This window comes from Pseudochaenichthys georgianus, chromosome 4 (assembly GCF_902827115.2).
Source record: "Pseudochaenichthys georgianus chromosome 4, fPseGeo1.2, whole genome shotgun sequence".
Taxonomy (NCBI): Eukaryota; Metazoa; Chordata; class Actinopteri; order Perciformes; family Channichthyidae; genus Pseudochaenichthys; species Pseudochaenichthys georgianus.
Genome location: NC_047506.1, coordinates 45,972,860 through 45,997,289, shown reverse-complemented (window position 1 = coordinate 45,997,289; position 24,430 = coordinate 45,972,860). Strand labels below are relative to the sequence as shown.

General features: G+C 43.4%; 1 protein-coding gene across 1 annotated transcript in view; it reads right to left on the bottom strand.

The window, feature by feature from the left end:
• Positions 1-24,430, bottom strand: part of frem1b (Fras1 related extracellular matrix 1b) — a 288,564-nt gene that overhangs the window by 39,173 nt on the left and 224,961 nt on the right. Inside the window, exons 30-35 of the mRNA XM_034081787.2 lie at positions 21,640-21,789; positions 21,010-21,308; positions 20,785-20,877; positions 20,557-20,703; positions 19,929-20,047; positions 19,251-19,336 (exon numbers count right to left, since the gene is read on the bottom strand). Of these exons, the coding sequence (XP_033937678.1) occupies positions 19,251-19,336; positions 19,929-20,047; positions 20,557-20,703; positions 20,785-20,877; positions 21,010-21,308; positions 21,640-21,789 (894 nt within the window). The remainder of the gene's footprint in view (positions 1-19,250; positions 19,337-19,928; positions 20,048-20,556; positions 20,704-20,784; positions 20,878-21,009; positions 21,309-21,639; positions 21,790-24,430) is intronic.

The window sequence follows — 24,430 nt, the reverse complement described above, 5'->3', positions numbered from 1 at the left end:
TTGCTGGGAGACTTCAACGCACATGTGGGCAATGATGGAGACACTTGGAGGGGCGTGATTGGGAGGAACGCCCCCCCTGATCTGAACCGGAGTGGTGGTTTGTTACTGGACTTCTGTGCTAGTCATGGATTGGCCATAACAAACACCATGTTCGAGCATAAGGATGCTCATAAGTGTACGTGGTACCAGAGCACCCTAGGCAGAAGGTCCATGATCGATTTCGTTATCGTATCATCGGACCTGAGGCCGTATGTTTTGGACACTCGGGTAAAGAGAGGGGCGGAGTTGTCAACTGATCACCATCTTGGGTCGAGTGGCGGGGGAAGCCTCTGGATAGACCTGGTAAGCCCAAACGTGTAGTTCGGGTGAACTGGGAACGTCTGGAGGAGGCCCAAGTTCAGGAGGCCTTCAACTCACACCTCCGGTGGAGCTTTTCGGGCATTCCTGTGGAGGTTGGGGACATTGAACCAGAGTGGTCGGTGTTCAAAGCCTCTATTGCCGAAGCCGCGGCGGGGAGCTGTGGTCTCAAGGTCCTAGGTACCTCAAGGGGCGGTAACCCTCGAATCTCCTGGTGGACACCGGTGGTCAGGGAAGCCGTCCGACTGAAGAAGGAGGCCTTCAGGGATTCATTATCCCGGGGGACTCCGGAGGCAGTTGCAAGGTACCGACAGGCCCGAAGGGCAGCAGCCTCATCCGTGGCCGAGGCAAAGCAGCGGGTGTGGGAGAAGTTCGGAGAAGACATGGAGAAGGACTTTCGGGCGGCACCAAAGTTGTTCTGGAAAACTGTCCGACACCTCAGGAGGGGGAAGCAGGGGACCATCCAAGCTGTGTACAGTAAGGATGGGACGTTGTTGACCTCAACTGATGGAGTGTTGGGGCGTTGGAAGGAACACTTTGAGGAACTCCTGAACCCGACAACGCCGCCCTCTATGTTAGAGGCAGAGCTGGAGTATGATGGGGGATCAACACCAATCTCCCGGGGGGAGGTCACTGAGGTCGTCAAACAACTCCACAGTGGCAAAGCCCCGGGGTTGGATGAGATCCGCCCGGAAATGCTGAAGGCTCTGGGTGTTGAGGGACTGTCATGGTTGACACGTCTCATCAACGTTGCGTGGAAGTCGGAAACAGTACCGAAGGAGTGGCAGACCGGGATGGTGGTTCCCCTTTTTAAAAAGGGGGATCAGAGGGTGTGTGCCAATTACAGAGGCATCACACTACTCAGCCTCCCCGGGAAAGTTTACTCCAAGGTACTCGAAAGGAGGGTCAGGCCGATTGTCGAACCTCAGATTGAAGAGGAACAATGCGGATTCCGTCCTATCCGTGGAACGACGGATCAGCTTTTTACTCTCACAAGGATCCTGGAGGGGGCCTGGGAGTACGCTTATCCGGTCTACATGTGCTTTGTAGACTTGGAGAAGGCGTATGACCGAGTTCCCAGGGAGTTACTGTGGGAGGTGCTGCGGGAGTATGGGGTGAGGGGGTCTCTACTCAGGGCCATCCAATCTCTGTACTCCCAAAGCGAGAGCTGTGTCCGGGTCCTCGGCAGTAAGTCGGACCCATTTCCGGTGAGGGTTGGCCTCCGCCAGGGCTGCGCTTTGTCACCAATCCTGTTTGTAATATACATGGATCGGATTTCGAGGCGTAGTTGTGGGGGAGGGGGTCTGCAGTTCGGTGGACTAAGGATTGCACCACTGCTTTTTGCAGATGATGTGGTTCTAATGGCTTCATCGGTCTGCGACCTTCAGCACTCACTGGATCGGTTTGCAACCGAGTGTGAAGCGGCTGGGATGAGGATCAGCACCTCCAAATCTGAGGCCATGGTTCTCAGCAGGAAACCGATGGACTGTCCACTCCAAGTAGGGAATGAGTCCTTACCCCAAGTGAAGGAGTTCAAGTATCTCGGGGTCTTGTTCTCGAGTGAGGGAACAATGGAGCGTGAGATGGGCCGGAGAATCGGAGCAGCGGGAGCGGTACTGCAGTCGCTTTACCGCACCGTTGTGACGAAAAGGGAGCTGAGCCAGAAGGCAAAGCTCTCTGTCTACCGGGCCATTTTCGTTCCTACCCTCACCTATGGTCATGAAGGATGGGTCATGACCGAAAGAACGAGATCGCGGATACAAGCGGCCGAGATGGGTTTCCTCCGCCGGGTGGCTGGTGTCTCCCTTAGAGATAAGGTGAGCAGTTCGGTCATCAGGGAGGGACTCGGAGTTGAGCCGCTCCTCCTTCGCGTCGAAAGAAGCCAGCTGAGGTGGTTCGGGCACTTAGTTAGGATGCCACCTGGGCGCCTCCCTAGGGAGACCAAGGGGTAGACCTAGGACCAGGTGGTGGGATTATATCTCTTCGCTGGCCTGGGAGCGCCTTGGGATCCCCCAGTCAGAGCTGGTTGATGTCGCTAGGGAAAAGAAAGTTTGGGGCTCTCTGCTGGAACTGCTACCCCCGCGACCCGACCACGGATAAGCGGGAGAAGATGGATGGATGGATGGATCTAAAGTAATGCTTTAAAATTCAGATTAGATTAATTTCTACCATTTTCTTAAATTCATGGTAGTTTCAGTAATCCCCTGGTAATTGAGGACACAAGTTATCTAAATGACTAATGTCATCTTTATGGCTTTCAGAAAGGACAGGAGACCGACAGGTGGCTATCAAAGGACCAGCAGCAGCAGCAGCATGATGATGATGTTAAATGTGTTGTTTTAGGAACATCCATTGCAAATACATGGAATTCAATAAACATTGAATAGCATATCATGCATTTTGTCTGTGCCTTTTCCTCCGTGTTGTCCTGGTTTGCTGTGCTGCCTCCTTGTCGCCACCATGGTTTGCTGTGCTGCCTGGGGATGCTCAAATCGCTCCGAGAAAGGAGTACGAATGTACGGCTTCCCCACTGACACAGAGTGGAGGAAAAAATGGCTGGCTCAAGTCAGCAGGAGCAATTTCACGACCAACAGCAAAAAAATACGTGATGTAATTATATACAAACGCTGCATTTGCACTTTTTCACAAAACGAAAACCACACCATTGGGAAAGCTTAATGTTTTGTTTAATACAAAAAAACAGGGAAAGGCTTGAAAAACACAAAGTTGAGACTCAGGGTGCAGGGTGAGGGTCTCAGTGCAGGTATTCAGGCTCCATTGAATCCCCCTCTGGTTCTTGTGCTGAAAGAGGGAGTAACAGACAGGAGAAAGGGTTATACATACCTATATAGCACACCTATTGGATGGGAAATTGCCTTGGGGAGATAAGGTGTTTACTTATATAAAACAGTAGTATTAAACTTACCTTGTGTTTTCACTCTCACTTAAGTCCCTCTCCCTTTGCCATCAATCCAAAATCAGCTGAGCTGGAACATTATACAGACAGGTACTAATCAACATAATCACAAGGACAAAATATGGCTCTGCTAAAAACACTCACTCTTACACGCACCAAAGTTATATTTATCTAATATTTAACTCCCTCCACCCCGCATACAATCCCGCTTAGAAGCCCCTCTTCTCTAATTCAACAACGTTGGACGAAATGACATTAAGAGAACGGAATTTACAATTAAAAGGCTGTTCAACGTCTGTTGCTAACTTGCTTCGGTATCCTAGCTTAATCTGTTATCTGTAAACGTTCCCTAAATCTACTAATTTACTGACATCCTTTAATACACATGTTAATTTGAATCAGATGTACTGATAATATCCGCAATATAAATCTTTAAACTTCTTCTTACCTTTCAAAGTCCGTCACGAACGGTCTATTATGCTGCAACTCTACAGCTCTGCTAGCCTTGCCGCTAACTTCCGGCGAACGATTGAGAGGCTCCACGATCCGCCATTGCTGTAAAAAAGTGGTCCATTGGAGTGAACAGAGATGTCGTAACTCTTCTATTATATGGCTCTGCTCTCCCGTTAATGCCGTCTCTTTGAAACGGACATTATGGTGAAAAGTGGAAAGGTGGAAAGGGATGACTCTTACTCTGGGATAAATGTAATCGTTTTCACTGAATGCATTTCTCACACACACATCACTCTCTCTTGAACCCGCCCAGTGCTTTGACAGCACTTCGGTTTATTCCACTCACGTGCACGCACCCACCTGCTGGCTCCTATACTGGAGTTTACAGAGGGGGCGGGGAGTGTGGGACAGTGTTCTTTCCTCTGGGGATGAGCAAGAAACAGCCACGCTGCGACTACTCCTCACCCACGTGACCAAGGAGATCGCTCCAAAGAGCCCTTCCGTAAAAACACTGGGCTCCCATGCAGGAGATCAACACGGTCCTTTTGGAAAGTGCCACGCGGCGTGACCCCCCACCGGGATATCACACGGCAGGCAACGGCGGCCACACCGCCGATCAAGCTACAAATAATCGCTGTGATCTGGTGAGGTGGGGGTATCTCTAGCAATGAGCGATCGCCATCGACTGGGAATCGCCATCGGTCGATCGCGGGGAGATTCCCAGTCGATGCGTGTCTACAAATAGAACAACAATATTCTGTTTTATCGTTAATGTCCTATAACATACCACCTCCACATCCCACCTCCCCCTGTGAAGAAATACACCTCTCCCTGTGCCAGAATAATGCACTTGAACGCATCAAAACGTTGTGATTGGCCGGCGTGACCCCATGTGTCGGGGCGTGGCTGCTGGGCAGTGGGCACTATTTTGCTGACGTTGTCCGTGTCAACAGGAGTGACAGTCACACATAAGACCGCAATTATGGCAGAAGCAAAAAAGCCCAAAATATATAATGTTCACTCCGAGTGGGAGAATGATTATTTTCGTATCTATTCTAATTCAAAGTCCATCTGTCTCATCTGCAATGCGAGCGTGGCTTTATCGAAGAAGGGTAATTTAGGAGCGGCATTTCAAAACAGTGCACAAACGCTACGAGACGGAATTCCCTCCTGATTCTGCCCTACACTCCCAAAAGGGGAGGGGCCTGAAAGGACTGTTAAATGCACAACAGTCCATTTTCACCAGGCCCAACAACAAGAGCAAGGCTGCTCCAGAGCATTTTATCGTGTCACGTTCTTGCGAAACACATGAAGTCTTTCAAAGACGGCGAAGTTGTGAAAGAAGCATTCCTGGAGGCTGCCGACGCGCTTTTGGGGGACAGTAAAAATAACAGTAGCATTTCAACAGGTTTTTGATATAATAAAAACTCAAGTTGGATGCTGTTATTAATCAGCTGTAAGTTTTAGTTTGTTTGAACTTATTCATTATAATTATTGTACAAAATGGTATAAGAATGCAAACTTAAATTGATTATAGTCTATTATCAATTCAGGTTAAGAAACTAGTGTTGCTTGCATCCTATTTTAAAGGCATTTCTTTTTATACTCTAGTAAAATGCAACAAAAAAAGGGTTTGATTCTATTAATGTTGTCTCTTTTATTGCACTGTTGCAGCAGATTCCTGAGTAGCTTCAGATCTGAGTTGTCTTATTAGTAAGCCTCATTTATACTTTTGTAGCAACACTATTTTTATATAATGGCAAAGAAAGGGTTCAGAGTATTTTCTTTTTTTCCTGTGTCATATGTTGCAGCAGTGTTCTATGTTTCTTGAAAACATTACCCACTGTAGTATGTCAATCAATCAATCAACAACTTTATTAATCCCGCAAGTGGCAATTGGGTATGAGCAGCAGCTTATGTCATGGACACAGGCAGGAACATACAAGAAGAAAACACACAGATACACCCGGGAGCACAGATGTGGATCATTCCAATTTACACTATAAATAGTTCAAAGCATCACAATAATAAATAAATAATAAATAAATAATCAAGTTAAAAGCCTTTTCAAGAATTTAAAAGTTTGAGTGCAGAAGGGATGAATGATTTAGAAAAGCGATTAGTCCTTTGATCAGGTAGAGCATATCTACGCCCTGATGGCAACAGACGAAATTCATGTGAAAGTACATGACCTGGAGAGTTCATGACCTGGGGAGTAGTGTTAATTTCGTCAGCTATTTTTTTATTTAGTTTTAGTCTTAGTCCTGTGTTAAATTTCCTTTTTAGTTTTAGTCATATTTAGTCACCTTCATCCTGTTTTTATTTAGTCAAGTTTTAGTCGACTAAAAGTCTGAGCATTTTAGTCTTATTTTAGTCGACTAAAACAGTAAACATTTTAGTCAAGATTTAGTCGACTAAAAGTCTGAGCATTTTAGTCTTATTTTAGTCAAAGAAAACAAATTATTTTAGTCTACTTTTTGTCAATGAAAACTGTTGAGTCTTTTTTAGTCATCAGATTATACAGAACATTTCAGTCAAACTAGTCTAGCCAAAACCAATAATTTGTCATTTTAGTATATAAATAAATAAGATTATCTTTTCCTTATTTGATGTAAAACACAGGTTGAATGATTAAGAAAGCAGCTTTGCAGAGAGTATCTGGTCAGGTTTGTGGTGTTTGTACCAGCTGTGTTATGGCCACATTGCTTCCCTTCTGATAAAACAATGCATTCTCTTTTTTTCTCCGCCTCATTGTAGCGAAAATGGGCCCAAATATCACATCGTTTCTTTCTCCCAAGCAGTGGTGGCTTTAGACTTTTTCGTTGTCAGTCATTTTGACGGACAGGATTGTAACATTTCCGTCATAATCCATTATTATCCGTCGAGTGCACAATGTATCACTCACTCGCGCTGACGGGGGGGTATTCGGTTAACGCGACCACTGTTCCTAAGCCCCGTTGTTGCCATTTTATTTTCTGTTAAATAAGGTTAGTTAGACCATGAGTTAGACCCGAGTCTTCCTGACAGTTCATATTGTGCCGCTGCCCGGTGTAATTCAAATGTACCGCCGCGCGCAGCACAGACACAGCTGCTGCTCTGCCGCAGCACCGGAAATGGAATTGCTGAGAGAAAAACTGACTATCAGAGATTTAACGTTATCTTTGATAATATTTCGTTATTGTTTACTGCCGTCGGTGCCGTCTCGTCATCGTCTCGTTTTCGTCATGGAAAAAAAGGTCGTTGACGAACATATTTCGTCATAGTTTTAGTCAACGAAATTAACACTACTGGGGAGGCCAGAATGCTCTCTGCTTTCCGCAGAATCTGTTGGTTACAGAAGGAATTTAAGTCTCTCTGTTTCACGCCGATGATCTTGGAGCAGGTTTTAACAATGCTGTTCAGGCTGTTCCTGTCTTTCAGCGTGAGGCTATGGAACCAGCAGATAAAAGAAAAAACAAATAAGGCTCTCAATGAATGCTTGGTAAAAACGACAAAGAATGAAAGGCCTGACAGAGAAAGAGTTCAGTTTGCGAAGAAGGTGCATTCTCTGTTCACCCCGCTTCACAATACACTCAGTATTCACATCAAATGTGAGGTGGTCATCGAAAATGGTGCCCAAGTATTTGTATGATGTGACAATTTCTACCTTGTCATTGTGTATGATGCACTCCTTAGGAACATCCGTCTAAAATCAATGATCAGTTCCTGGGTTTTAGAGACATTTAAATCCAGAAAACTGTCATCACACCAGGAAATAAAATCGGCAAGAGCACGCTCCTGATTCTGAGCCGCTAAGGAGGGGCAGAGAATTTAACCAAGTACCTGTTGTCTTGCATGCTCCTGCATTTATCAGTGTACATTATAAAAAGTAGAGACGAAAGAATGCATCCTTGAGGCGAGCCCGTGGAAGTGATGACAGAGTCAGAGAGGCGTCCATTGAAAGACACCTTCTGCTCTCTATTAGTTAGAAAGTTTAAAATCCATAAAACAAGTTGATCGGGCAGTTTAAAATGACATGATAGGCTCTCCACCAGGAGGTGCGGCTGCATTGTGTTCAATGCTGAAGAAAAGTCAGCAAACAAAAGCCTGGCGTGGGCTTGTGGCTTTTCAAGGTGTTTGTGGAGGGTGTGCAGTATAAAAAGCTTTGCATCCTCTCCGCCTCTCCCTGCCTGATACGCACATTGTAGTGGATCAAGTTCATCACCTATTACTGACATGACAAGGCCTTTAACAATTTTTTCAAACATTTTCATTACCAATGAAAGCCACCGGTCTGAAGTCGTTTAGGACTTTAGGATGAGGCTTCTTAGGGATGGGAATTACAGTTGAGGATTTCCACATATCAGGAATTTGGCTATTCTCAAGTGACAATTGGAAGATATGCTGGAAAACACCACAGAGTTCGCTGGCACAATACTGGAGTGTACGCCCACAAATATGGTCAGAACCTGGGGCCTTCCTAATATTGACTCGTTTTAAGAGATTCCTAACCTCATCCTGTTCAATGACCAGTGGCGAGCCGTGACTTTTATACCTAGGCCCTCTGACCCCCCTTCCCTCGAAAAAAAGAAGAGATATTACGTCACAGCGGAATATCAAAACAGAGGCCCGGGGTGCAAAACGCATCAATGACAGCGACCCTCTACCACACAAAACAACACCATTTATATAAATACCTATCATGACAGGGCACCCACAGCCAAGTAACAATTACAAATGAATTAAGTCGGCACGGCGGCCCACATTGAAAATGACTTGGATGATAAATCACTCAAACACAAAGTCCATCCTCCTGTCCTTTTGGATGAAGCACTTGATGGCGGGTCATGCAGCTGATCCTTTGCCACTCCAGTTTATCATTGTAACTCAATCTTGAAAATGACTCGGTTAATAATTTCGCAACGATGTCATCACTATCACTGAAGTGAGCCATCATGAACGAACTTATGCTAATTATAAATATATCGATCATAAATCTATCATTTAGATTTATGATTCGAAAATAATAATAATAATAAAAGTAGGGTAGACATGTGGATATTATCCGGCTGAACAAAACGTGTATTTATCTAACAGGTTCGTTTTCCACAGACCTTATTTCCAGCTATTTTCAAAATCCTATGGAGAAATTCCAATGCTTTCTGTCGAGGGAATCCGAGCGAAGCTTACTTCCGGGTTTTAGGATGCGTCACTGCACCACTTGCATAGACCCAGAGCCATATAATTATTATTATATTATTATAATTATTATTATATGGCTCTGCATAGACTGTATATATAAAGGCATAGACCCATGCATAGACCTCACAGCGGGCGGAACTTGTCATAAAGTCCGCGAAAATAAAGCCCGCCCATTTAGAGGGAAGATATGATTGGTCAATTGTACTGTCATTTGACATTACTCTCTCGTTGAGTTACTATAGCTGGCCCTCTGTGAATGTAGAGAGGGACCAACAAGCTCTCCCGTCTTCACAGAACTCGCAGAGACGGCATTTAACCCTTCACATTCCAACAGAAACTGAACAGGCAGATTCGAAGGATTTAATATTATTAAATATTATTTTACACACAATTAAATCAAGTTATTTTGGTAAAACTAATGAAAAATATAACTACAAAAACATATATAAAAAAAAAAAATGTTTAATGTTTTCAAATATTATTTCTTAGAATATCTTAGGCCCTCACAGAGGGCCTAGAGGGCCCTGACGGCTCGCCACTGTCAATGACTATGTCTGAGATAGGGGAGAGAGACTCTCTAATAGGCTAGTGACAATGGCCCCAACATTTTGAGATACCCCTCCCGGAGTTAGGACAAAACACAACTTACTTTTTCATCATCTCTAAGGCCTCCCATACATGAAATGGATTGTTGTATACAAATATTTTACTGCAAAAGTGGTGAAATTGATATATAAAGTTAGACACCCCACACTAAAAATAAAAGTTGGCCGTCTGGGGGTTGAGGCATAACAACTCATGTAGATTCACAATGGAAGGTCTGATAGGTTTAAAACTTGGCATACCTGAGGTCAGAACATCCCTCTACATTATAGAAAAGACTGAATGTCAATATCTTACTGTAAATTGGAGATACAGTTATTTGAACACATACCTACAATAGGCGGAAATGTATCTATGTAGAATGATCTCTTTACTTTGTAGTGACCCTGACATGGATTGCCATAGCAACACACACAAGCACTTGTTGAAAATGTGTGGTTCTACTCAATCCAGCAATACCAATTGTCTAAAGGAAGCTTACATATATATCTTACGTTTATGGTGTCTTTATACACTGTTATGCCCAACTGCAGCCAAAATGTGCCAGGGACTAGAAGGTGAGACACAGAGACAAGGAAACAGATTTTTAGATTAACAAACTTTAGTATTCAAATTAAATGTTCTTATCTAAACTTAGGTAAACCTAAGCTAGTGGGAGCCGGGGGATACATGCATATAAACACATCTCTATCACTCATCCACATTGTCATCAAAAACAACATGGCTCACATTTGGGCAGTCAGAGCAAGAGCAAAACTCTGTGCAGGTCAAGCCTACTGAAAGACATGGGCATTTGCTGCTATCATTGCACTTTCTGTCCTTACAGTATAGGTGGGTGATGTCTCTGACTTCTTTAGGTGCAGGTTCTTTGACGAACATCACTGGTTCAATAGACCCATCTTCTCTGAGCCTCCACCCTCTACCAACTGGGTTCCAGAGATGAGGCTTGGCCACATGGCTGTGACACCACACTGCGGTCTGGTACATGGCTCTTAATACATGTCGCTGGAAGGCATCTTCTGTTGGGGGTAGATTTGCAGCTGATAAATCTGTTGTAGATGCTAGTGTCTACCTCAGCTCATCCAAGGTGGTGCAAGGATGGCCATCCTCCCTTTTCTTTTGGCCATACAGAAGGAGGGCATACTTTCTTGCCACAGGAATAGCCTCCTCCAGACTTCCAGAAAGTCCAAAACTGGCCATCTCATGTAAGTCACTCAGATGGGTCTTAAGTCTTGTAAACACAGTAGCCTTCCCAATTCTGTACAAGCTGCTTGTGGCATCACAACCTGTGAGGGCGCGGCATGCAGGTAGACATGCACAAAATGCTGCACCAAGCTTCTTTGCGATGGGACAGACTGGGACAAACCTCTCCCTTGGGCCATGTCCAGAGTGCATGAACACCGTTGAGGACCCAAACATTCCTTTGCTGGAATAATACACAAGCAAAACCAGTACGTCGGGATCATCACATCTGATGACAACCCGAGAATGAGACTCTGCTAGATGTATTGCATGTAATACCAATCTGGTGTCAGCCTCCTCCTGCTCACTATACAGATCTTTCAAGTTGTCAACACCTGACTTGTTGACCACTTTGACCTCCTCACCATTTTCGAAGCCACCTGCCAAAATGACTGTGTTCTCTGAGGAAATTCTCTTGGGCCCTGTATTGGCTATGTAGTTGCTTACAAAGCTGCATAAAGCAGCCTTGTTACCACCGACCTTGAGGTATTTCCTGTAGTTAGGAACTTTGGCTTTGCCTGTGATGACATGTGTAGATCTGCTTGCTTGGATGGTGCCTCTTCTTTGCCTTTCCAGGTCTTTGATTGAGTGTGGATGATCATACCTATCAAACACTAGAGCAACACAGTTGTTGTTTTCCTTTTCCATTAGTGTTGTGATCTTCTTCCAGACACACTCACCCAGGTCATTGAATGTCTGAAAGCCTGAGTCAGGGAGACTCTGCAGAAGAGCCATGCCATCGATGATGTATGCAGATGGTTCAGCAACATTAGGCAACTGCTGTGTCTCTTCAACTACTGACTCCAATTAGTTAGCAAGGTCAGCTTTTGTTGTCTTTCTCATGCTTCCATCATCATAAAACAAAGAGGGGGGGACAGCAGCAAGTTCATGAGACATCACAGTCTCCATGGATACCTCTCTTTGCTTGGATACAGCAAGTAATCTTCAAAAGAGCACATCTGAGTCCATGCGAACCTTTCTAGTACTGACTCCACCTGATGTTTTCATGTCTTTGAAGGTTGCACACTGTTTTCTTTTCTCAGGATCCCAGAAGCTCTTTGCCAGGCGTTTTTCAATAAAGATGGCATTCTGCTCAGCACCATCTTGGAGGAAACTTGACAGCTCTTTTGCAACTTTCTCAGATGCAACCTGACCACTTGCAATATTGATCAGTTCCTCAGGGATACTATCAAGGTCAAAGGGGTTCTGCTTCTGCTCCACAGCTTCCATTATCTTTTGTATGTCTCCCTCATCTCTGTCCATTCTAGAGGCTCCATGTTCTCTGTGTGCTTTTGGGCCCTTTGCATCAGTGTCACAAAGGTCTTTCATGGCATCGTGGTATGCTGTGGTCACATGCTGTGGTCACATGCCTTGTCATCAACCATCTTGTGAGAGCTGCCTTTCGCAATGTGAAGCCAACAACTCCACCCTGACTCTTGCCTTCTCGGTTAATGGTTTGCTCCAGTGCCTGATCAGTCACCAGTGCCACACAGTTGAAGCTGTGATCCTCTGACCGGCGGACAACAAATCCGCCTTCTTGCATGAATGTGTATGCTTCTGGTTGTTCATGTTCAAGAGCTTTCATTTCTGCAACGTAGACCGGCATGTACTTGGCATAATTGGTTCTTCCAGCAGCTCTGAACGAAGGGATGACTTCACACATGCTATTCAGGTGAAGTTGAAAGTCTGCTTCACGTTCTGAAAGAAGGATCCTTAGCAACAGATCAGCACCCTTGAGGAACATTAACCAATATCCAAAAGTTGCTGATTGCTTAGCCCCTTCAACTATGAAAGTCTGGATAATGTTCTGGATCCCAGTAAGTTCCGTCTCCACCTCACCGATAAGCTGTTGAGCAGTGGCCTTGTCATTACCATGAAATGCATGCTGTACATCTCGTAGGAGTTGCTCCTGTGCTCCAGTTATTGCACATTTGCCTTTCTTTTCAAGCCATGATTGCATGGCTTTCCAGAAGAGCCTGAGCAGAGCCTCAGAGGCTAGCTTTATGCTCCTTATTCCTCTTGCCAGCTGCTTCCCCTGAAGCAACTGTCGGGCTGTGCCCTCTGCATGCACGTCTGACTCAGTGAGTACGTCAAACAGTCCGCCATCACCATAGAGCTTTCCAATGCTTGCAAGGTAAGCCATTGTGATATGCATACCTCCTAGTGATCTTCCCTTTTAAGAGCTCTGGTGTGTTGCACAATATCTGTTGCGCTTTGCTATAAATTGCAAGGTCTGCATTCACAAGCACATGGTATTGTCCCAGTTCTTCAGCTAGCTGTACAAGCTGTATCATAGCTGTAAAGATGGTGGACAAATCTGAGGGCGATTCTCTTATGAAGGGCATGTATAGTACACTGGCTACTGGACAAGGTGTGTCTGATGTGAAGGCATTGAATGCAGACCACGCAGGAATATGCTGTTGATTCTCGCTCTGGTTTCGGGCCAGCTTCCATACCAGGTCTCTGCCTTCTGCTGCTTTGGAGTCTGCTGTGTTTATGTGTAGTATCTCAGGTTTGGGAAGTTCGGGTGGTTTTGGTCGCTTTGGAGGTTTGATATATCTGTAACCAGAAATAATAAGATAAGCTTGTTATCATATGCATTAAATATCAACTCAGAACACTAAACCTCACCAAGTATTCATATTGAACACCCCCACCAATTAATTTGTACTGTGACTATACACATGAAAACGGAATGAATACAAATTCAAATAATCCAAACATACCTGTGAAGTTTCTCTCCATTCAAGTCAGCTGTGTTCAAGGTTGAGAGAGACCTCTCTGGGACTCGTGCTAGACATTCATATGCAGTGGAGACATGGCCTCTTCGCTACACAACAGATGCCATAGCAGAGTTGTTTGCTTCCCGTCCAGAGTATCCTCATTCTGATCAAAGTTATCGATGGCTGCATCAACAATTCCATGTTCAGTGACTCCAGTGAGGCCAGTTGGGATGTAGACACCACTCTCTGTCCTTGATATCTGGTCTGCTGCCACAGATGTGAGGAACTGTCGAACCTCTGTATAGGAAACACAGTGCCCATTGCACTGAGCTCACTGATGAGTGACTTACTGCCAAAATGATGATGAATCAAAATGGCAAGTCCCAGTGTGATTGACGTATGGATGTGACGGCACTGTGCAATGAGATCATGGCAGATTGCAATGACACGCAGATTGTCCTTCAAAGCTGGTTCCTCATCACAGGTCTCGCAATTTCTGTGAGCATTTGAATCAACACACCAGTTCACAAAGTCATAAACATTGTTTGGTACATAGTTGCTGCAACGTAGACGTGATAGTCGATCACTGCTGACATATGATTTATGGTCATGGTCAACCTGCTCCATGCTCTTTCTCAATATGTCTGCAGCTCTATGTAGTATTTGCCTGTCAGAGAGACCTTGACTTTGCTGTTCTCACAGTCTGCTGTCGAAGCTGTTGTCTCTTCTGGCTTGTCTTCGAGTTGTACAGCTCTCATTGCCAATCCCATGGGCACACTTTCAGAGCATACCAAATCAGACTTTCCAGCTCGTTCTACAAATACCAGCCTGTGCTTGTAATGCAGTAAGAGCTTTTCCTTCAGTTTCCAGGAGCTGTGTTTAGTGTGTTGGACCGTCTCATCTTCTTCCCCAGACCTCAGTGTCTTCAGTCTGTCATCAAACCTCCCAGCCAAGGAGTTGAGGGTCGTCACTTTCATTTCTTTTGAGAAAACAGTTTTATCAATGATGAGTTCAGTGAGCTTAATAAAAGCTTTGTCATAGATACTGGTCTGCTGTTCAGATTATTTTTTTCGTCTGGCAGCTGCTATATTTAGTTTAGAGATATAGTGTTTAAGGCTTCTATGATATTTGGCATCATATGCAAAGAGATCCGGATATGAGAGCAGCCGAAGATGTACAACTTCATCAAGCCTTTCTGATGCTGCATGAAGGACCTTGTCTCGGGTACTCTTACCTGTACCAGTCATAATGGCTGTCAGAGGTTCTGGTCTTGATCTGGCCCCCCCACAAATGAAACAATCTCTTCGTATGTCAAACGATAATGTATCAACCCTACTCAGTCTTCTTGAAGAGACTGATGTAGGTATGCTCTCACTTTCAACATTTGCAACTTGTTGCTCACTGATATTGGTCTTACTGGAGTAGTTTTCTCTACATGATCGATGATATGATACCTTTATTTTAAACGAAAGTATATCATCTGTATATGGAGAAAGAGTTTTATGAACATCATCATCTCTCTGTTGAGCAACATTTAGTATACGCTGGAGGCCTTCTGCTGTGGGATTTTTGACATATGGATCTTGTTTCTTCCCTTTTTCAAAATGTTTACCACAGATGATACAACGATTTGGATCCACTGTTTGTACATCACTCTCCATTCTGGTAAAATAAAAAAAAATAAAAAAAGATACACTTCAGAATTTGTACAGTATCTATGTTGTACTTAAACTGTTTTTGTTAGGCTCTATTTACAGTATTGTTACCAGTGATACTAATTAAGCCAGGAGAAACAGAGTCTATTGTGAATATAGGCTACTGGACAGGCTCTGTTACATTAATGAAACATTAAGCTAGGTCACTTTCCAGTTAGCTAATTAGCCATTTTATTATCTTTTCACGGTCCAAAAATATTTGCAATGATTTAACTGTCAGTTTGTGAAGAAACCCACGTAGGCAATGAGATGCAGATAAAGCAGGTGGAGTCAAATACTGTAGTATAACTTCTTGATTCTCTACAGAGCTGAATGACTTGCTGTTATGAGGAGCATAAGCTTGAGTTGCTGGGCCGTCGATAAACAATGTGAGCAGAGACACATATTGCCCTCTTGAAGGTCATCCTACGTGAAGAAGACACCTCCAACACCACGTTTGCCCCCACCGACCTCAAAGACAGCGTCAACTCCACTCTGTATTTTATCGACGGCATGACGTGGCCGGAGGTTTTGCGCGCGTACTGCGAGAGCGACCGGGAGTACCATCACGTTCTGCCCTATCAGGAAGTAGATGAGTATCCTTATGGTCCTTTTGAGAGTAAAATGAAGGTGTTGCAGTTCTTAGTGGATCAGTTTCTGACCACCAACATCGCCCGCGACGAACTGATGTCCAACTACTACTTCGTTAGTAGTTCTATTGCATTTTAGGCCTGCATTTTCTCTGCACTAATGTTGAAGTTGCAATATTTTACTTAAAAAAATAGCAATTCTCAAGTTGTCATACCTTTTAGGGACTTCTACTCAAGATAATTTGTTAATATTTTCCACCCCTGATAAGTGAAGTCAAAATAAAACTAATTGGTGATACTATAGATTTAATTAGGACTATTTCATATTTTTCTGTATCTCCAATTTACAGTAAGATATTGACATTCAGTCTTTTGTATAATGCAGAGGGATGTCCTGACCTCAGGTATGCCAAGTTTTAAACCTATCAGACCTTCCATTGTGAATCTACATGAGTTTATATGCCTCAACCCCCAGACGGCCAGGCTTTATTTTTAGTTTGGGGTGTCTAACTTTATATATCAATTTCACCACTTTTTCAGTAAAATATTTGTATACAACAATCAATTTCATGTATGGGAGGCCTTAGAGATGAGGAAAAAGTAAGTTGTGTTTTGTCCTAACTCCGGGAGCGGTATCTCGAAAACTAAAGCCCTTTTTGGCTGTTTGTCACAGGCCTATAAGGGTTGAGGTGTTTATGGAGAAATCATTTTTCTCGAATCGAGAATAATTTTTTTTAAAAGCATTGGGGAGGTCTGCCTCATTTGTTCCCTCAATGTTAATGGTATTCCAAGCCCTGTCATTGTTGTTACCCTGGGAGATGGAGGACATTTATTTGATTCCCCCCCAGGCTTCCCAAAGATCTCCACTGCTGTATTTGAGTTCCACCTTATCCCTATAAGCTATTTTAGCTTTTCTTATCTAATTTCTTAATTCTCTGTTAATTTCTTTTTTGTCCTGACTGTTTCCAGTATAAAATATACGTTTCTTTCTATTTATAACACTCTTTAGTTCCTTCGTGACCCACGGCTTATTATTAGGGAAGACGGTAATGTCTTTACAAGGAATGTTAGACTCCACACAAAATGATATGTAGGATGAGACAGTTGACGTCAGTTCATTGAGATCAGTGCATGAGCTATAAAACACATCCCAATCCGTGCAGTCCAACATGCCTGTGAGGTGGCAATGCTTTCCTCTGTCCAACATTTCACAGTATTTTTTGTGCACACTTGTTTCCTGCAGATGGGTTTGTAGATCGGCACCAGAAGAACGCTCGTGTGGTATGAAGCTCCAAAAGGGGGCATGGTCAGGGACTTGAACGCACCAGGCACCGTGCCGTAACATAAGTCAATAGTGGATTTATTTAAAGTTGTAGGACATGTGACATACTGCTCATATGTTTTTAAGGTCTTATGCACCTGACAGTGATTAAAATCTCCTAAAATAAATGTAGGAGCATCGGGGGAGAGGGAGTCCAGTCTGTTAGTAACTTCCTCAATCAGCTGGGTGGCTGCTGAGGCGTTTGCCCGGGTGAATGTAAACAATAGTGAAAAACAGCTGGGGGAACTCTCTAGGCAAGTAGAAGGGGCGAAGGGAAATGGATAACAGTTGAAGATCCGGAGTACATATTTCCTCCCGAACTGTGAAGGAATTACAGTACCTTTTGTTGATATAAAAGCATACTCCACCCCCGCAGGATTTGTTTGGGCGACCGGTCCATCCGAACAGGGTACCCAAAACCGCTGATGTGTAGGTCCTCGTTGCTGTCCGAGGCTTTCAGCCACATCTCAGTGAATGCCAGCAGACACGCGTCGCTGTAATCTCGCTTGAATTTAGCACAAGCCTCCAATTCGTCCAATTTGTTCCGTAGGGATTGAACATTGGAGAGGAGGATAGTTGGGAGCGGGGGGAGCCGGCGTCGGTTGTCTAGCCCGTTTGTCCTCAGTCTGCGTTAACACCTCCTCTCCTTCCTCTCTTCCTCCGACGATTTTTGGGCAACATCCCGCCTGGTAAAGCATTTGTACTCCTACTTCTTAGGAAGTGGGGAATAGGCGGAATAGGGTTACTTCCAGGGTTGCTGCCAGTGAACTTATATCCAGCAGCAGCTCGCGGCTGTAGATGAGCCTGTGACTTTGCACATCACCGCTGAGTCCCCATGCCATACGGCTGAAAAGAGTCCAAAGCACCGCAAGGACGCATACATAGACACTCCGCATGATTAAAATAATCCACCCAAGCTCCTGGATGTAGAAAAGTTCACACAGACTAGAAGAACAACAAAAAACAAAGCATGACACACACAGCTGCTCCCAGGTCGCACCAGCGTGAGCGTCAGCGTGAAACTCCAACTCTGTATCAACAACACTGTTGTGTAACTTCAGTTAAATACTTGTATGTGTGTAGATTAGAAAGAGGTAAGATAAAGGATCTGCAGTATTTTGTGAAGTATTAAATCGTACAAAGGTCAGTGTTATACAAGTAGAAGTGTGTATTTACCTGGTAGCAGGCTGTCAGTAATGGCTACGTCTCTCTATTTGGACTGGTAGATCTCGGCACACTGGCAACTTTAAAGTAGCTCTTGGTTCAAAAAAGGTTGGGCACCCCTGGTTTAGACGGTGTTAGCATTATTAGCATGTAGCTAATAATACGTTTTGTACGTGAATCAAGGAGAATTTACACGTGGTGTTACACACTAAACACACTGTCTTTAACCCTCACTTATTGACGCTGCACTACTATTATTAGGGAATGTTTAAATGACCAACAGATATTAGAAGATTGTAACACTAACATCAGAAAACGACAGGACGTGCCTTGGACCCACCCCCGTCAACGCTAAGCCAATAGGAGAAGACTACAGATGATGGGAAGCCAACAGGACGTCTTTCTCTTTGCCCAGCCGCCCATCAAGGAGACGGGACGAGAAGAGCATGCTCGGGCCGAGTCACCATTTTGCAATTTCACTGTACCATTGTTTAATTAAATGCTGTTACCTTATAAATAAGCTTCCTGGACTATTTTCGGCTAATCCTGGGATCAGGGCTAAAATACCCTACAAACTGCAGCATTTGTTAATTGTAAGTTTGACATGACAAGTTAGGGCTCTGTGATTAATATGCAAGTAGGTCATGTGACGGACAGAGAGATATTAGACAAATGAATATGTAATCCTCAGTGTTTGATGTCACACTGTCAGGTGAGCAAGCAGAGGATGATTCTGGACCGAGACCGACAGAAAAATCTCTCAGTAAATTGGCAGACATGATGGCAATGATAATATAGAGAGCATCATTTTAGGTTTGCATAACGTTTGTTTTAGTTATATTTTAGTTCAGTTTCTGTATCAATATTTTTCTTGATATGACAAAACTGGCGAATGTGACAAATTCTATTTAATCACTTGTATGACATTTAAAAAACCAGTATGCACGTACAAAACGTTCTTGCATGAGCACATTGGAAATCATCTGACAGTATGCAGCCACTTACCGATCCAAAACGGCTTCCTCCCTGCAAACTTCCATAGCCAGGTCATATCTCTTCTGGAATTCACGCCGGTCAGGCTGCTGTTGAACCTGACACACAAATATTCCAAGTTCCAAAAACACATTAAAATATGTATTTACAACTAAAGTTAACTGAAACGTGTGCAGGTCCTTAAACTCAGACTGAAACTGTACACACAACAAGCATTATGACAAATGAAACACTGTTCCACCCAGCTGGGCACGTTTTTATTTAATTCGCCCAGTATAATGTTTCATATAAACTAAATTAAATGTAAATTAAAACGTTTCCTCTATTCAAGTTATTTGGTAGCAACTGTTAGGGAAACATGGTAAAAATCACATCTGATGAATACAGTGAACATGTTAATGTAAAATAGGTCATTTGTGCCAATAAGGTTGTCAGAGTTTGGTGCCATGGTGAAGATGCAAGGGATCATGATGATGTGTTTAGAAGCTGGGTCTTATTTCAATTTCGAGAAGAAAACATGGTACAACGCTGTACCAAAAAAATCTACATTTATTCACATCTATAAGGATAACAGGAAAACATTTCTGAATGATCCTCAAGTATTACATCCAATAAAAAACATTCAAACCTGAGGTTAGGATTTAAATAAAGAGATAAAGTCAGAATAAAGAGTGTTTTGGTGTTATTTACAGCATTGAGCAGCTCCTCTCTGCGCTGGCCCAGCTGGCCACAGACAAGCTGACGGTGTAACAGCGCCTCCTGTAGTGAGTCCAGCCTTCAGCACACCGGCTGCTCACGGACTTCCCCGTCTGGGAGAACCATCACAACAGAAACATTCAAACACTCAGCCTGGAGAGGAACAGTTATTATTACTTTACTGAAGCTGCATGACAGTTTTATTTTGGTTTTCTGCTTCCACAGTTTAATAGTATTAATATATATTTACTTTCGAGTACAGAAGTATTAGCATTGAAATATGCTAAAAGCTAGGGTGGGTAGTGTGTTTAAAAAACGTTTTTGGTATATGTATTGAAAGACTCTTTACTGCTTATAATGAATGAATTGTAATGACAATGAAAGGAACAAGAAGACTACGGCTGCTACAAGACTGTAATCAATTCTCCTAACTAACTTTTAAAGTTTTGACTGGAGCAGATTTTGGTTTATTCTTGCTTGCTCTTCCAATTTGTCGATTTGGAATTAGAATGATCGATGCATTCATGTGTTTATCATCACTAATGTTGTGCAGCCAGGGCTTATTTAATAACTTCATGTGCTGCTTCACAAGGACACATTCAACTGAACTGTGTGTTTATACCTTGCGCGGACGTAGCTCTGGGTTGTGTCTGGGTTCTGGATGATCCATCTGAGGAGGATCCTGCAGGGGGGGACTGTCAGGGGACCAGCTTCTCCCAGCATCACCCGGCTTCAGCTCCTCCAGCCGGAGAGGAGACAGACTGTGGAACTGATGGAGGGGAAGAAATACAAAACAAATGATCAATTCACAGCACTGTTTTTATTTAACTGTGGAATAACTGAGTCTTACCGTCCAGACCTTCTCCTCAGACCTCCTCCCTCCTGACAGCTGGACCTGAACATCAGCAGAAGGGTCAAACGGACCAAACGGACCAGCCTTGTACTGGAGATTCACCAATAACACCAATAAGTATATTTAAACAACTCAACATCCAGACCAAATCTCTTCATTTCAGAATAAGGTCTTGTCTCATACAGCCTGATTATAAGATACAAAAGCTGGAGGAATCCTCACCTTCAATCCTCTATGCATGACCCTGGGTACAGAGCTCCCGGAACTCCCAGTGCTGGGGGAGGATCTTTGGCTGTGGGGGGCCGTCTGATCTTTTGATTCCCCCTCCCTGTAGTCCAGGTAGGGCCGGCGGTTAGGGACATCTCCTTGAGGGGGGTGGGGCTGGTTCTCCCACAGCAGCTCTGCCTCGATGTCTGTGACGCTGTCCTCCTCCTTCACTCTGGGGGGGTCAGGGAGTTGAGCCGGAGGGGGGGCAGTAGGGAGTCGCTCATCCACCATTAGGTCATCAGGATTACACCTTCCTGATACATAGCAGAGAGGGTACTCTTTATCTTTTACTGGCCAAATGTTCTCTAAACTACCACACACATCTGTAATAATCTCTGACATAAATCTTAGATTATACATTTAGTGCACACGAGATAAATCTCATAAAAAGAATGACATAATTATAAAACATCCTCATCCCTTTCCCAATCTAAACATAAGGAATTCACATACAAATGACCAAACAATTAACATCAACATTTAGCAAGGTGATAAATAGAATTACAAAATGAGGTAAACTCAAATGAACTTTGCAGAACTTAATACTAATGCAAAACCAAAAGTCTGTGCCTGATAATGCTTCACCTCCTCTGGGGTCAATGATCTCGACACTAGCTGACGTCCTCTGTCCCAGGACAGCATTTTTTGCATTTTTCAGGGTGACAGTGAAAGTCTCGTGGTTTTCCTCCAGACCGTCGTCTATCAGGTAAATATTCCAGGTTTTCACACTCACTCCTAAGCAGGAAACAATTTAAGAAAAATCACCATCATACTGATTTTTGTATAGCAGGAACAAGAGCTGCATAATAAAAACAAGAATCTGAAAGAGCATCTAAAAGTATCTAAAGTTCTCAATATAACACATTATGCTCATTCAAAGATCATTTTGCCAATCTGAAGCTCTCTGATTAGACGTTACTTACAGCAGTGCTTCTCAAACATTTTTCAGTTATGTATCCCCTTTCAAAAAATGTCTCGGCCAAGTACCCCCTGACCGACCCCGAACATTTTGATAGAAAAAGCCTATATAAATAATTACAATATAGTGATGTTCCATCAGTGTGTGATTTATTAACTCCTTCATGCATGAATTACAAAAACTAAGGATATTTTCATCTTCATGCATGAGAATTATTTATTTGTTTAAACAGATTGTTAAGTATTATATGTTGAATAAACAAAATGATATATTACGCAAAAACTATAAAATACAAATACAAATATTATAATAAAATCCACTGTGGTGCGCCTGATGTGCAACAATACCATCCCAAACCCCATGCATATCAAGAAAACAGCATTTAATTAGCAATCTGTAATGTATTGACCACAATGAATGAAAGTTTTTTTTTTTTTAATGTTGTAACTGAAAATAAATGTGCAATTATAAACAAACTATGTAATAACACTGCACTGACACTATTTAGAAGTTTTAGGTACTCGGAGACCGTGTACGGCTTTTTGGCTTTAGCGATGAGCAGTGACACCGCATACGATGCCTCCAGTGCTTTGGCTGATGTTGTGGAGGCTTCTCGCATCATCTCTTGTGAGGATCTGTACTCAGCAAGTTTTCTCTTAAAAAACTCTGGTGGTTGACCAACATGACACAGGTGTTTGGTGCTGAGATGTCTCTGGAGGTGCGCTGGTTTCATCGAGCTGTTGGCTAGTTTCTCCCCACAGAAAAAACCCAATGCCTGGAGCATACTCCTCCTGATATTGACGGCATTATGTTGGCTCAATTTTGGCTTTCTTTTTTTCTCCGTTGCCCACGTTCCCTGCTTTAGTGCTGCTACGTTTTAACCACGATTCCATTTCAATGTTTATTTCTTATAATCTAATCTTGCAACTGGCTTCCCGCTCACCGTGGTTCCGGGCTAGAGCCTGGTTTAGCTCTGGTTCTTCCTGTTTCTACCGCAACGGAGCCTCTCAGTACCGAAAACCGGTTCTTAGATGGCCCCACTCGGCTGCCCGGCAAGAACCAATATTTCACGCTTACGTCGGAGGGGGGCGAGATTAACCTGAGCAATAACAGTTAATGGCGAGTATTAAAAGGCATTACAAGTTGTAACAAGCAGTAGCGCTGAGCAAAGTGACTAGAACGTGACCACACACTTGTAAAAACAGAGAAGAACCAGTTAAGTACCAGAAAAGCTTGAACCCTTTTTCTAGGAATATTTTATATACAATTGTGTTTTCTATTTAACTTATTGTACTATGATTATTTTTGTGATCATGGATGGTATTTTTTTAATTAACCTTTGTTTTGTTGTATCCCTGCAGTACCCTAACGTACCCCCAGGGGTCCGCGTACCCCCATTTGAGAATAACTGACTTACAGCAATGCTTTCTGGGAGTTGTAGTTGATATTTCTCTTAAGAAGAATGTTTCTTATTAAATTGATCATATTTTTATGAAACCAGCAAAGGTTTCCTCGTCACGATTTTTAAATAATCTCACAGATTCACCTGACAGCATCAACTGGTGGAAAGTAACTAAGTGCACTGTGGCAGCGGGTTGTGGTTAGAGCGCCGGCTGCTGGAGTGATGGGAGTACTGATCCAGTAATGAGTGACCGACAGTGAAGAATAAATATATTTATAACTAGTTTAGCTTTTTCCAGAGGTAGATAAAATAGCTAAGTGTGTTAGGTCTAACTCTTAGTGTGTGTTTTTCTCCGCTCACCGATCCGTCACAGCGGGCGGAGCTGCAGGATTTCTGCTTCACACACGTTGCATACCGCTATACCTTAAAATACTGCCAGACTGGTGAAGCCATTTTGGCGAGCTTGTTTTGCCGCGCACAGAGAAAAGTGTCATGTAATTAACATCATGTGATCGGCTCTCCCGTTTGGCAGAGAGTGAATATCGGCCGATAATGATTGGCGGCCGATCGATCGGAGCATCCCTAATTTTTGACTTCACTAAATTAATTTGACAGCTTTAGTTAATAGTTACTTTGAAGATCTATATTATTATTACAAATATAAATGTATAAATCATTATAATTATCATAAATTAATCGACCAAGACGTTTATAAGTATTTTAAATGTGATCCACATTTACCAGATGCAAGAATGAAGGGACTAACTGTCACACTCCTAAGTTCATGTCACGGTTGTAGTTTTGTAGGTTTGGGTGTTTTTGCCGTTTTCCATGTCATGTTTTCCTCTGGGTTATTGTCTGGTCCTTTTCCCTGTGTTTTTCCTCTTGTCATTAGTTTCCCTGGTGTGTCTCGTTATCTGATTGTGTTCACCTGTGGCCCTTGTGTTTCTCCTCCCCTGCCCGGCTGTTTCTCGTCTCCCTGTATTTAGTCTTGTCTCCTCCTGTGTTCAGTGTTGGTGCTTCTTTTGTATGTGACCCAGTTCACCGAAGAGTGT